We start from the raw sequence: 14,963 nt of genomic DNA on the forward strand, positions 1-14,963 counted from the left end.
TATGCACAGTACAGCAGTGAGCCATGCCAGCCCCTCCCTCGGCTCGGCAGGCGATTGTTGTGTTTACCAGCAGTCTTGCATGTTTCACCTCCACGGGTTTCATAGCATCTAATGACATTTGAGGCGTTGATTCCCACCACTTTGGGGGAAGGGGGCTTCACAGCCCACCCATGGCCTACCGTGGAGGAAGAAACTTTGGTGAAAATGAAAACTAACAATAATACTGTGAAGAAGTCCGTTCCACACAGTTGTGGTTATGAATGATACAGGACCAGGTACTGACCAGATGTGGGGCGATGATGTACTGAGTGTGTCTCTGAGGTGAGAGTGGTATCAATGGGGAATGGATTCTGAAAGTTGCTGTTTCTCTCGTCTTGAGTGTTGAAGTGCTGTATCGGTTTCATGAATGTTACAATATGTAGATGCATCGTCAAGTTTATTAGTCTATGATTTGCAAATATCCCACCCACTGTGATGAGCCATGTAAGCTATGTAACTGCTAGACACACATGCATATTACAAGTCTTTCGGGGAAAGTCAAGCGCCTGACTGGTTAATAACAATATGATCCATTCACTAGAAGCCCCACCCCAACACATTCTGTCTCTACATATGGAAGTTTGCCAAATATAATGTCATTGATTCATAGCTACTTTGAGATTAATGGAGGGCAGGTTTGTCCAGTCAAAAATGTTAAAGGTTTGTCCCTTCACTATGGCTGTATCTTGAACTAAACGTGTCGGTAAGGAAGCAGTTATGCTTAAGTAAAATAAAGGATTTTTTTATTTTTTATTATTATTTATTTAATGTAACCAAATAAATTTTGCATCAAAAAAATTACTCTTCATATTAAAAAAAATACAATAAAGTACTGACTTCTAAAACTGATCACAACCATGAAGTAAATGAATCTCAAACCGATTCAGTTCTTTGGAGAATGTTGAGTGTGACTACTGCCTTGGGTTAGTATGAATAGTTGTCTGATGCAGTGAAGCACTTATTCAATTCCAGACTTGTTTTGTTGAGTGTTTCTTTATGTAAGAATACCAAGAAAAACTCTTCCAACACTGGAACAATGATTAGGCTTCTCTGTGTGTGTCACTAGGTGTGCCCTTAGATGCTGGGACTGAGAAAAACTTGGCCCACACAGGGAGCAGTGGTACGGCTTTTCACTAGTGAGTACTCTGATGTCGGTTATCTTTAGGACATGTGTGTGGCTAAAACTCTTGCAGCACAGGAAGCGGTGGTAAGGCTTCTCTCCTGTGAAACAAACAAATACAATTCTCATTGCAATCTGAGAAGTGTTCGCCTCAGAGGAGTCTGGTGGGAGGAACTATAGGAGGATGGGCTCTTTGTAATGGCTGGAATGGAATTGATGGAACGGAGTCAAATGTGGTTTTCATACGTTTGATAGCTTTCAATTAATACACTGTTCAGTAGTTTCTTTGAGCCCAAGGATTTGAGAAGTCACACATGCAAACCAGAGGAGGCTGGTGTGGGGAGCTATAGGAGGACAGTGTCATTGAATGGTATTCGTTCAGCTCGGTCCTTGAATCAGCTGTGTCGTTAGGGCAAAAACCAAAACGTGCACCCCTTGTGGTCCCGAGGACCGTGTTTGGGAAACTCTGAATGAATACCATTCAATGACCCTGTCCTCCTATAGCTCCCCACACCAGCCTCCTCTGGTTTGCATGTGTGACTTCTCAAATCCTTGGGCTCAAAGAAACTACTCAACAGTGGTGGCTGGTGGAAGGAGCTATAGGAGGACTGGCTCATTGTAATGACTGGTATGCAATTCATGGAATGGTATCAAATATGGAAACCACGTTTGACTCGTTCCAACTATTCCATTCCAGCCATTACAATGTGCCCGTTCTCCTAAATATCCTCCCACCAGCCCCCACTGCCACTGAAGCGGGTCCAATAAATCGTCTTGATTTCCTCTGTCTGTGTTGTTTATTTGATGCGGTGAAACTGGGGCTGGGCTCACTGACAGCCTGGGTTGAAGCTCTCTCCTGTGTGAACCCAAATGCTAAGTTATATCCCGCCTTCTCTTTTCCTCTTCCACGACAATCGACGCTGTCCGCTTCTCTGGGTTGGAACACGACGTCCAGAAGAACCCGGGAACTATTTGGACTTGGTAGAGGCTAGCTAAATGTGAATGGAGTGGTAGGTAGATAAACTGTGGAGTTGAGGTTGGTGGGTAATGTCGGCACAAACACACCGTATTTGACTAGTCTGTCAGTTGTACTTTAGCGCGCAATCATTGTTACCGGAAGTATGTCATACTAACATACAGGAGTTAACCAATGAAATAGCCTGGTCTGGTATTTTGTCCACTCATAGGTTGAGTGGGCGGGTCCAACGTGTAGTTGAGGAGGTGGATGTACATGATACAGACAAAATAACGTACATTTTTGTTTTGAAACGTATTATGATGAGCTACAGAAAGTAGATAGCTAGTATGCATTAAATAGAGGCAAGTAACAAGTATACTGGGACATCTAGCTAACTAACTTGCTAAAAACGAATGGTCCCTCGGTTACTGAACTCGCTAACAGCACCATCATCATGGAAGGAGTGGGCACAACCGAAAACCAAGGTATGAGTTGAAGGTAGCTAACATTATTAGCCAGCTAGCTAGTTAGGCATTATTATGGAATACACTTTGCTAGCATGCCTATATGTAGTTATTTTTGCCATCTCGGTGCTCACAATGTGGCTAGATAGCTAAATGCATTTTGTTCGACGTTAGCCTAGCTACCCAGGCAGCTAACGTTAGCTTGCAGTTCTGACTTGTTATACTGTGTCGTTAGAGAGTCGTCAGCTAACCTTGCTAGCTACTAGTCAATTGTACTCTGCTAACGTTAGTTAGTTGTTGTCATTTAATTGTGCAGCCTACCCACCCACAAAAACATATCTGCATTCGGAAAATATTCGGACCCCTTCACTTTTAACACATTTTGTTACGTTACAGCCTTATTCTAAAATGGATGTAATTGTTTTCCCCCCTCAAACTAACGTTACGCACAATACCCCATAATGACAAAGCAAAAACAGGTTGAGAAATGTTGGCAAATGTGTGCATATATATATATATATATATATAAATATATATATATATATATATATATATATATATATATATATATATATGGTCTGAATACTTGTGTATAAATGTGATTTCAGATATATATATAACTTGGAGCTCTCATTTACACAAGTATTCAGACCCTTTACTGAGTACTTTGTTGAAGCGCCTTTGGCAGCGATTACAGCCTTGAGTCTTCTTGAGTATGACGCTACAAGCTTGGCACACCTGTATTTAGGGAGTTTCACCCATTCTTCTCTGCAGATCCTCTCATGCTCTGTCAGGTTGGATGGGGAGCTATTTTCAGGTCTCTCCAGAGATGTTCGATCGGGTTCAAGTCCGGGCTCTGGCTGGGCCACTCAAGGACATTCAGAAACTTGTCCCGAAGCCACAACTGTGTTGTCTTGGCTGTGTGCGTAGGGTTGTTGTCCTGTTGGAAGGTGAACTGTCGCCCCCAGTCTGAGGTCCTGAGCACTCAGGAGCAAGTGTTCATCAAGGATCTCTGTACTTTGCTCCGTTCATCTTTCCCTCGATCGGACTAATCTCCGACTCCCTGCCGCTGAAAACATCCCCACAGCATGATGCTGCGACCACCATGCGTCACTGTAGGGATAGTATTGGCCAGGTGATGAGTGGTGCCTGGTTTCCACCAGACACTTGGCATTAAGGCCAAAGACCTCAATCTTTGTTTCATCAGACCAGAGAATCTTGTTTCTCATGGTCTGAGAGTCCTTTAGGTGCCTTTTGGCAAACTCCAAGCAGGCTGTCATGTTCCTTTTACTGAGGAGTGGCTTCCGCCTGGCCACTCTACCATAAAAGCCTGATCGGTGGAGTAATGTAGGGATGGTTGTCCTTCCCGAAGGTTCTCCCAACTCCACAGAGGAACTCTGGAGCTCTGTCAGAGTGACCATCGGGTTGGGGGACCTTCAATGCTGCAGACATGTTTTGGTACCCTTCCCCAGATCTGTGCCTCGACACAATCCTGTCTCAGAGCTCTTTCGGGCAATTCCTTCAACCTCATGGCTTGGATTTTGCTCTGACATGCACGGTCAACTGTGGGACCTTATATAGACAGGTGTGTGCCTTTCCAAATCATGTCCAATCAATTGAATTTACCATAGATGGACTCTAATCAACGTGTAGAAACATCTCAAGGATGATCATGGAAATAGGATGCACCTGAGGTCAATTTCGAGTCTCATTGCAAAGGGTCTGAGTACTTATGTAAATTAAGTATTTCTGTTTTTTAAAATGTTTTAAAACATTTGCAAACATGTCTAAACCTGTTTTTGCTTCGTCATTATGGGGTATTGTGTGTAGATTTGGGGGGGGCTCATTTAATTCATTTTAGAATAGGGCTGTAAGGTAACAACATGTGGAAAAGTGAAGGGGTCTGAATACTTTCTGAATGCTTCGGAGCTAGCTTGATTTCCAAATGATTATGTTGCACTGACTGTCAACTCACAAACTACACTACAATATATTCAAGTGTTGTACGTTTCAAAAAAAATATCTGTATCCATAGGTCAGAAGTAATCAATCACATCAACTGACATAACAAGCTACAACCATGTACTCCAGCCCAGACGTCTGCCTTAAATCTGGCAGTCACAACAGCAGCAGTAACAGCAACAGCATCACTGAACTCCTGGGCTCCCTGTGTGACAGCAGCCTCACTGGGGTGTCATGGAAACGTCGTGCTCTAGGAGGGGTGTCCCGAGAGGGGGTCCGCCGCACCCTCAGAAAGCGTGCCTACGGGGCCCTGCTGTCCAAACTGTTCCAGGAGGGCTCCCCGAAAGGGTTCTTGTCAGTACCTAGTGCCACGTCCACCACCCCGCCCAGAAACAAGCTACTTATGATGTCCTTTGACCTGCGAGTGGCGGGGTGCCAGGACGAGGCCGAGAGGCTGGAGGAGCAGCTGGGGAGGCTAAGTGAGGGGCCCGCCTCGGGTCTGAAGGAACTGGACTCTGTGCTGGAGCTCTTGGTGCAGCTGACTGGCTCTGCACCCCCACCCCCGGCCTCCTTCAGCAGGGACTACATGCGCAGGGAGAGGCCCGTGCTGAGGAGGCCTCCACTGGGGGGGTACCAGAGTGAGGAGCTGCAGAGGTTGGAGGCCCGAGCCTGGGCCCTGATGTGTGGGGAGGAGTGGGGATCCCTGAAGGGTCTGTGTGGGACTCTGGGTCTGATGGATGCTCCTCCGGGCACAGGCCTGCTGGCACTGAGGAGGAGGTCAGACGTAGAGGAGAGGTTTGAGAAGGAGACCAGGATGTCTCTGTTTGGAGCCCTGCAGCACTCCCGTACCTCAGACCTGGACATCAGGCTCAATCTGCCTCCTGTGCCCAGCAATGCTGATGTCACTGGGCTAGCCATACGGGTAAGACTGACACTGATATGAGTGGATGTATGGCGAATTTCAGTTAATTTGGTTGAAGTGAGTGATTGTTTTTTGACAATGGTAAAACTTACTGAAATCAATATGTCAGACCAAATAGATTTGTTCTTACTGACACTGGATGATTAGTCATTATAATCAATTATCTCTTGTTGGTGCTCTAACCAGGTGCCACCTTGTTTGGACCAGTTAGAAGATGAGGGCTTCCAGTCAGCCTCCAACTTAACCCCAGACTCCCAGTCAGAGCCCAGCCCCAGCCCAGAACTTGATGTCTGGGACGCCCTGAGGACTTTTGAGCCTGGGAGGCGCCGCTGCTGGGAGTCTGTTGGCTGGTAAGGGAGGGATACAAGAGTGTTTGAAAGACTGGAACATATCCCTGAGGGGAAATTCCACGGTAATGGATTACGATTTGACTCAGATTTTTCACATTAAAATGTATGCCAAACAAAAACTATTTATTTACAAGTTTAACCAACTATACAACTCTATGCGCAAGGAATACTTTCAACAATTTACACAGAAAATGTCATAAAAATACATATACTGGAAGAACTGTGCAGATGTAAAGTTTGGTAACAGAATTACGGTAAAATCTCCCTCAGTTTATGCGACCACGTTTTCCAAATACTCTGTTAAATATCTGTTCCGAATTAAAATAAAAAAATGTCTGCAGAAAGATTGGAGTGTCAGCTATGATATGACACCTTGAGTTTAAAAAAACAATAACATTTTGGTTATTAAACTACAGTAGGTGAAGTGGATTTACATCAGGTAATGGAATTAGGTACACAAAGGTAGAAATATGCAATGTACTTATTTCGCATATTTGTGTATTATTCTACACACTGGTTATTTTTGTAGTGAGCTCCGCCCCCAAACAAGACCACATTTGGTGGGTCCTGACCAGACAGAATCTGACAATTCATAGACATCTATGTTTCACAAGTTTGGACATCACAGTAGAGTACAGTACATTAGTGTACAGTAAAATAGATATGTACAGTACATTAAACTTTACTCTAGTGTGCTCTACTGTCCAAACATGTGTAACATAGACCTCTGGTTCAGATTTGGTCCGGCCAGGGCAGATTGGATTTATTTGGGTAAAATGCATCAAAATGTCCACTGTGAACCCAGAGGATAGCACTTAAAGGTATTAATTAAAACACTTGTTTCCAAAGTAGTCCTCAATTGTAAAAACAAATAACACATATAATGATTTAATAGGCAAGACACAATTACATTACATTCATTTACAGTATATTGACATCCATAAAAGTGGCACTTAAAAGCACATTTCCTTAATTTAAAAAAGCAAGCTCTTCATTGCACATAATCCCTAACCTAGGAAACAAGCTCTTCATTGCACATAGTTCTATTTTGCTGCTTGTAGGCTACTGTCTGTAATTTCTCAATATATTTCTTGATGTTTAGCCTAACACGTGTGCAATGTTGTGCCAAATCAGTGATTCAGTGCATTTTTATTGGGTAAGCATTACAATTAGCTGCCTCAATATTTTCAGCCGTAGGTGGTAATATCTAGAGGTTAATCCGTCCTCAGTATTGTGAAACAATTCTAATGTTAAGGTAAGATTTTAATTGAGAAAGCTGATCTCAGTGCAGCCTTTCAATCCTATTAGCATCGATGCATGCTCCAACAACGCACTTAGCGACCGTTTTGTCTGGCGGTGTTTTGGGAAACGTACGTTACATCAGCCTTTGTAGGAAAGATGCATCGTTAAAGCAATCGTAAGCCTAAATTACATCTATCAGGAAACCGGGCCCAGACTGTTGTCAGTCTTGCTTTGACCACCAGATGACATAAGAGGAAGAAAAAAAGATAGCTGAATATAACAGTATAGCAGTTGAAGTGAGGACAGTAGCAGTAGCAACAATCCTCAACAATGTAGATGCAATTGGTTGGGATGCCATTTAGTGATTACATACAGTCTTGTAGGAATTCAGTGTTAGTTAGATGATCGAGTTTAGGGAACTGTGTGTCTAAATTCATGGTGGTTATTGACCTGTGAGTGACGGTCTTACCTGACTTAATAAACTAGTATCAACTAGTACTATAAACTAGTATCACTAGTCACTTTAAATAACACCACTTTAATAATGTTTACATATCCTACATTACTCATCTCATATGTATATACTGTGTTCTATACCATCTACTGCATCTTGCTTATGCTGCACGGCCATCGCTCATCCATATATTTATATGTACATATTCTTGTTCATCCCTTTACATTTGTGTGTATAAAGTAGTTGTTGTGAATTTGTTAGATTACTTGTTAGATATTACTGCATTGTCGGAACTAGAGGCACAAGCATTTCGCTACACTCGCATTAACATCTGCTGACCATGTGTATGTGACCAATAAAATGTGATTATAAAACAATTATAAGCTGAACATGACAGTATGCCAGTTGAAGGGAGGACGGTAGCAGGTGACCCAACTGTGGTTTGTGACTGATTTCCCATTGTAGCCAATTCACTTGCATTCATTCTGTAACATATTTTTTTAATCACATAATTTATAAACAATCTTGATATCAGTAAAAACACTGACTAATTGGTAGGTCTACCTTTACTTGTTACTTCTGTGAACTTTCATTATCCTCCTCATGAGGGAAAGAAATGAGGAAATATCTTAAAAGATATCTGGGTTTTTGGTAACAAGCCACAAGGCAATATTTCATCAATTTACCGAAGGCAAATCATTTATCCAAAACGAAATATAAATGTTGATATTAGTTGGTAAGGGTCTTCACTTCATTATTGTGTTTTGATGTATTTCTAATACCTTTTTTAATACTTTTTCTGGTAGATGTTTAAGACCCCTTTTCCATCTGTTTGACCATAAATCAAAGCCTTTGCTTATTCCTAATTTGTATAATGGAAAATTTGTTGAAAAATCTATGCCTTAATTTCTCAAATATACACTACCGGTTAAAAGTTTTAGCACACCTACTCATTCAAGGGTTTTTCTTTATTTACTATTTTCTACATTGTAGAATAATAGTGAAGACATCAAAACTATGAATTGACACATATGGAATCATGTAGTAACCATTTTTTTGTTGTTGAAACAAATCACAATATATTTTATATTTGAGATTCTTCAAATAGCTGCCCTTTGCCTTGATGACAGCTTTGCACACTCTTGACATTCTCTCAACCAGCTTCATGGGTAGTCACCTGGAATCCATTTCAATTAACTGGTGTGCCTTCTTAAAAGTTAGTTTGTGGAATTTCTTTCCCTATTTGGTATATTATGGCAAGAACAGCTCAAATAAACAACAAGAAATGACAGTCCATCAAAACTTTAAGACGTGAAGGTCAGTCAAGCTCTAATTAACTTATCCTCTGCAGCAGAGGTAACTCTGGGTCGTCCTTTGCAGTCGCAAAAACCATCAAGTGCTATGATGAAATTGGCTCTCATGAGGACCGCCACAGGAAAGGACGACCCAGAGTTACCTCAGCTGCAGAGGATAAGTTCATTAGAGTTACCAGCCTTAGAAATTCTAGGCCAGATAAATGCTTCACAGAGTTCAAGTAACAGACACATCTCAACATCTGTTTAAAGGAGACTGTGTGAATCAGGCCTTCATGGTCAAATTGCTGCAAAGAAACCACTACTAAAGGACACCAATAAGAAGAGACTTGCTTGGGCCAAGAAACACGAGCAATGGACATTAGACTGGTGGAAATTTGTCCTTTGCTCTGGAGTCCAAATTGGAGATTTTTGGTTCCAACCGCCGTGTCTTTGTGAGACGCGGTGTGGGTGAACGGACGATCTCTGCTTGTATATTTCCCACCGTAAAGCATGGAGGAGGAGGTGTGATGGTGTGGGGGTGCTTTGCTGGTGACACTGTCTGTGATTTATTTAGAATTCAAGGCACATTTAACCAGCATGGCTACCACAGCATTCTGCAGCGATATGCCATCCCATCTGGTTTGGGCTTAGTAAGGGTTATTTGACCAAGAAGGAGAGTGATGGAGTGCTGCATCAGATGATCTGGCCTCCACAATCCCCTGCTCTCAACCAAATTGAGATGGTTTGGAATGAGTCGTACCGCGGAGTTTAGGAAAAGAAGCCAACAAGTGCTCAGCATATGTGAGAACTCTTTCAAGAATGTTGGAAAAGTATTCCAGGTGAAGCTGGTTGAGAGAATGCCAAGAGTGTGCAAAGCTGTCATCAAGTCAAAGAGTGGCTATTTGAAGAATCTCAAATATAAACTATAGACTTTTTTTGGTTACATGATTCCATGTGTGTTATGTCATAATTCTGATGTCTTCACTAATATTCTACAATGTAGAAAATAGTAAAAATAAAGAAAAACCATTGAATGAGTAGGTGTTCTAAAACTTTTGACCGGTAGTGTAGATTCTTAGCTTTCATTTGACACCCAATTTGACACGATCCTTTGAACACATGTTGGTGCTCATGGGGCCTTTTTAGATGGAAATGGCCTAAAATGTTAGAAGAATTATTCCAGAATAATTCATCATGCATAAAGTCTTTCTCCCACCAGCCCACCAGGGAAGAGGGAATTCCCCTACCTGACGGAGGGGGGCAGGGAGGCTTTTGATCAGCTCTACAGGCTGTGGGAGGGGGAGATGAGGGTGGTCTGCTCTGCACCCCCCTCGCCCCTCCTGCCCCTGCCTCTGGACTGTCAGACCCAGCTGGTCAGTGACCTACTTAATGTATTGATCGGGGTGGCGTCTACTACCTTCCCCCTCAACCAGGTACTGTACCCCATCACCTTAACTCTGGCAGTAGTTTGCATATTACTTTATTTAGTTTGGTGTATATGTAATATAAATATATAGCGTGTTATACAATGGGTGATTCTAATCCAGAATGCTGATTGGTTAAAACCACATTCCAGCCAGTATCTATTCTACAAGTTACAACCGGCTAAATCTATGACGTTAAAATGCCAATTTACTCTGTTCCATCTGACTGCGCAATCCACTGTCTCATCAGCCCAGCCAGGCTATTTATAAACTTGATCTCCACTATAAAAAGCATCTGGACATTTATCTAATTTCTTTTAGACTAACATTTAGTTTTCAACAGCTGAGATTTGTATATATCTTGCGGTCTGTGTCTCCGACATTTACAACATTGTTTCAATATTCAAATTCGATCTTTAGCTGTCCCATAGTAATGAACGTGTCGGAAGTCGGGACGAGACAGACAAGCAGGCAGCTTTTCTCAGCCAGTGGAAATCATGAATCAGCTGACATAATTTTTATGGATATATACAAAGAAATATCAATTGAAAAAAGGTAAAACTAAACGAAGTGCAGCTAGTTTACTTTGTCTCGGGCCTAACAACACCCGTGCCAATATATCCTCCAAACACCAGCTTCATGGGCATTATCACTTAATTACATAATGGATTCCATTTGTTCTCTTTATCCAGGTGTGTGTAAATTTTGACGTTCGACCCGGAGTGTGTGTGTCGGGAGCGTCACCGGAGAGTGTGTCTCGTTTGCTTGGCGAGCTGGCTCAGTATGGCACCCATTACCTGAGGCTCAGCCGCTTCGTTCTGCAGAGTGCCCAAAAGAGAGGCCTGGTCTTCCAGGTATGGTCCTTCAATCGTTATATACCGCCCTATCACATCTGTTATCGTGGCTCATATTCACAAAGTGTCTCAGAGTAAAAGTGCTGATCTAGGATCAGTTTAGCCTTTTATATTATAATTACTGGATAGGGGTAATTATCTGGTGTATAAACGGTGTGGTTTCAAGGCCTTTTGAAGTAAGACATTAAGACATAAGGAATAGGCATGGGTAACACTTTACTTAAGGCCTGCAGGTAAAGACATTATGATGTGGTTATAATGCATTATAAACTGGGTGGTTCGAACCCTGAATGCTGATTGGCTGAAAGCCATGGTATATCAGACCGTATACCACGGGTAAGAACAGTAAAATGTTTATATATTTTTTTTTTTGTGAATTTACTTTGGTAACCAGTTTATAATAGCAATAAGGAACCTCTGGGGTTTGTGGTATATGGCCAATATACAACTGCTAAGGGCTGTGTCCAGGCACTCTGCGATGCGTCGTACAAAGAACAGCCCTTATCTGTGGTATATTGGCCATTTACCACACCCCCTCAGGCCTCATTGCTTAATTGTAAGACTTCCTTGTTTGAGAATTCGTTATTTCCTGCTTATTCCCTCCCAATTCCGGGAATCATCCAAATGAGGGAAAACCTGGGAATTTTGGGAAAGTTGCTGGAATTTTGCAACCATACAAGTATGTACGTGTTTATATACAATATGTCCATGTACACATATACACTGTACCAGTCAAACGTTTGGACACAGCAACTCATTCAAGGGTTTTTCTGTATTTTTACTGGCAGCTTCATTAAATAGTACCCGCAAAACACCAGTCTCAATGTCAACACTGGCCAATAAAAAGAAAAGATTAAGATGGGCAAAAGAACAGACACTGGACAGAGGAGTTGCCTCTTCACTGTTGACGTTCAGACTGGTGTTTTGCGGGTACTATTTAATTAAGCTACCTGTTGAGGATTTGTGAGGCGTCTGTATCTCAAACTAAACACTCTAATGTACTTGTCCTCTTGCTCAGTTGTGCACCGGGGCCTCCCACTCTTTCTATTCTGGTTAGAGCCAGTTTGCGCTGTTCTGTGAAGGGAGTAGTACACAGCGTTGTACGAGATCTTCCGTTTCTTGGCAATTTCTCGCATTTCTCTGAACAAGAATAGACTGGCGAGTTTCAGAAGAAAGTCTGTTTCTGGCCATTTTGAGGCTGTAATCGAACCCACAAATGCTGATGCTCCCGATACTCAACTAGTCTAAAGAAGGCCAGTTTTATTGCTTCTTTAATCAGAACAACAGTTTTCAGCTGTGCTAACATAATTGCAAAAGGGTTTTCTAATGATCAATTAGCCTTTTAAAATGATAAACTTGGATAAGCTAACACAGCGTGCCATTGGAACACAGGAGTGATGGTTGTTGATAATGGGCCTCTGAACGACTAATGTAGATATTTTATGGAATATCTGCCATTTCCAGTTACAATATTCATTTCCATCATTAACAATGTCTACACTGTATTTCTGATCAATTTGATATTATTTTAATGGACACAAATAGATTTTCTTTCAAAAACAAGGACATTTCTAAGTGACCCCAAACTTTTAAACGGTAGTGTAGTAAAAGTGTTAAACAAATCAAGATATATTTTATATTTGAGATTCTTCAATGTAGCCACCCTTTGCCCTGATGACAGCTTTACACACTCTTGGCATTCTCTCAACCAGCTTCATGAGGAACATTTTTCCAACGGTCTTGGAGTTCCCACATATGCTGGGCTCTTGTTGGCTGCTTTTCCTTCACTCTGCGGTCCATCTCATCCCAAACCATCTCAATTGGGTTGAGAACAGGTGATTGTGGAGCACTCCATCACTCTCCTTGGTCAAATAGCCCTTATATTCAGGGAAAGGGGGGATACAAAGTCAGTTGTACATCTGAATGCCTTCAACTGAAATGTGTCTTCCGCATTTAACCCAACCCCTCTGAATCAGAGAGGTGCGGGGGGCTGCCTTAATCGACATTCACGTCTTCGGCGCCCGGGGAACATTGGGTTAACTGCCTTGCTCAGGGGCAGAACAACGGATTTTTACCAGTTCAGGATTCGATCCAGCAACCTTTCAGTAACTTGCCCAATGCTCTAACCACTAGGCTGCCTGGAGGTGTTTTTTGGATCATTGTCCTGTTGAAAAACAAATGATAGTCCCACAAAGCACAAACCAGATGGGATGGCGTATCACTGCAGAATGCTGTGGTAGCCATGCTGGTTAAGTGTGCCTTGAATTCTAAATAAATCACAGACAGTATCACCAGCCAATCACACCATAACACCACCTCCTCCATGCTTCACGGTGGGAACCACACATGCGGAGATCATCTGTTCACTTACTCTGCGTTTCACAAAGACACAGCAGTTGGAACCAAAAATTGCAAATTTGGACTTATCAGACCAAAGGACAGATTTCAACCGGTTTACTGTCCATTGCTGGTGTTTCTTGACCCAAGCAAGTGGCTTCTTCTTATTGGTGTCCTTTTAGTAGTGGTTTCTTTGCAGCAATTCAACCATGAAGGCCTGATCCACGTGGTCTCTAAATAGTTGATGTTGAGATGTGTCTGTTGTTTGAACTCTGAAGCATGTATTTGGGCTGCAATCTGAGGCTGGTAACTCTAATGACCTTATCCTCTGCAGCAGAGGTAACTTTGGGTCTTCCTTTCCTGTGGTGGTCCTCATGAGAGCCAGTTTCATAGCGCTTGATTGTTTTTGCGACTGCACTTGAAGAAACATTCAAAGTTCTTGAAATTTCCCGGCTTGACTGACCTTCATGTCTTAAAGTAATGATGGACTGTCGTTTCTCTTTGCTTATTTGAGCTGTTCTCGCCGTAATATGGACTTGGTCTTTTACCAAATATGCCTATCTTCTGTATACGACCCCTACCATGTCACAGCACAACTGATTGGCTCAAACACATTAAGAAGGAAAAGAATTCCACAAATTAACTTTTAACAAGGCTCACCTGTTAACTGAAATGCATTCCAAGAGTGTGCAAAGCTGTCATCAAGATCGCTACTTTGAAGAATCTCAAATATAAAATATATTTGATTTAACACTTTTTTGCTTACTACATGATTCCATATGTGTTATTTCAAAGTCTTCACTATTATTCTACAATGTAGAAAATGGTACTCTGTCTTTCTCTCAGGCGTTTACAGGTGGGCTGCGTAAGTACCTGCATTACTACCGGGCCTGTGTCCTCAGCACCCCTCCCACCCTTAGCCTGCTCACCATCGGCTTCCTGTTCCGCAAGGTGGGCCGGCAGCTCAGGTAAGACCCTTACTCACAGGTCAATAACCACCATGAAATTAGGCACACAGTTCCCTAAACTTGATCATCTAACTAACACTGAAATCCTACAAGACAGTATGTAATCACTAAATGTCATTCCAACCAATTGCATGTGCATTGTTTAGGATAGTTGATCTATTTTCAATTAAATAGCTATATTTTAGGAATTGATGCAGTGTTACGCTATCTAGTGTCCCCCAGTCAGGCTCCTGTTTCTTCTGTGTTTGTAGGTATTTGTCAGAGTTGTGCTGTGTGGATGGGGCATCTGGTGTCGGCCAGGCTACCTTCCCTGTGGTAAGTTACATTACACCTCTCCGACACACCACCCTGCTTTCTGTCGGCATATTCACTCTCTCTGTTTGTCTCAGCCATTTAGAAGTGTATGTTCTCAATAGTTTAACTCAGCCAGTATCTTGTATTCTTCAGGGTGTGACGCTGCTCTCCTACCTGTACAACGAGGCCCAGAGCAACTGCAGCAATGAGAACTACCCCGTGCTGCTGTCCCTGCTGAAGAGCAGCTGTGAGCCTTACACACGGTCAGTCATCCCAGCCT

At 42.4% G+C, this 14,963-nt stretch overlaps 1 protein-coding gene across 4 annotated transcripts in view; it reads left to right on the forward strand.

Annotated features, from left to right (window-relative positions):
• The first annotated feature begins 1,919 nt into the window (after positions 1–1,919).
• The window catches only part of tubgcp6 (tubulin gamma complex component 6), a 31,341-nt gene continuing 18,297 nt past the window's right edge, over positions 1,920–14,963 (forward strand). For 2 of the 4 annotated variants that reach the window (XM_014124471.2, XM_014124474.2), the window contains exons 1-8: positions 2,308–2,615; positions 4,617–5,465; positions 5,652–5,815; positions 10,026–10,239; positions 10,923–11,084; positions 14,268–14,389; positions 14,641–14,704; positions 14,837–14,946. In XM_014124471.2, coding sequence (XP_013979946.2) covers positions 4,662–5,465; positions 5,652–5,815; positions 10,026–10,239; positions 10,923–11,084; positions 14,268–14,389; positions 14,641–14,704; positions 14,837–14,946 — 1,640 coding nt within the window. In that variant the 5' untranslated portion in view covers positions 2,308–2,615; positions 4,617–4,661. Of the gene's footprint in view, positions 2,170–2,307; positions 2,616–4,616; positions 5,466–5,651; positions 5,816–10,025; positions 10,240–10,922; positions 11,085–14,267; positions 14,390–14,640; positions 14,705–14,836; positions 14,947–14,963 lie in introns of those variants that run through there. The other 2 variants (XM_014124473.2, XM_014124472.2) reach the window with 2 other exon arrangements.

Source organism: Salmo salar, chromosome ssa10 (genome assembly GCF_905237065.1).
Source record: "Salmo salar chromosome ssa10, Ssal_v3.1, whole genome shotgun sequence".
In the NCBI taxonomy this organism is placed as follows: Eukaryota; Metazoa; Chordata; class Actinopteri; order Salmoniformes; family Salmonidae; genus Salmo; species Salmo salar.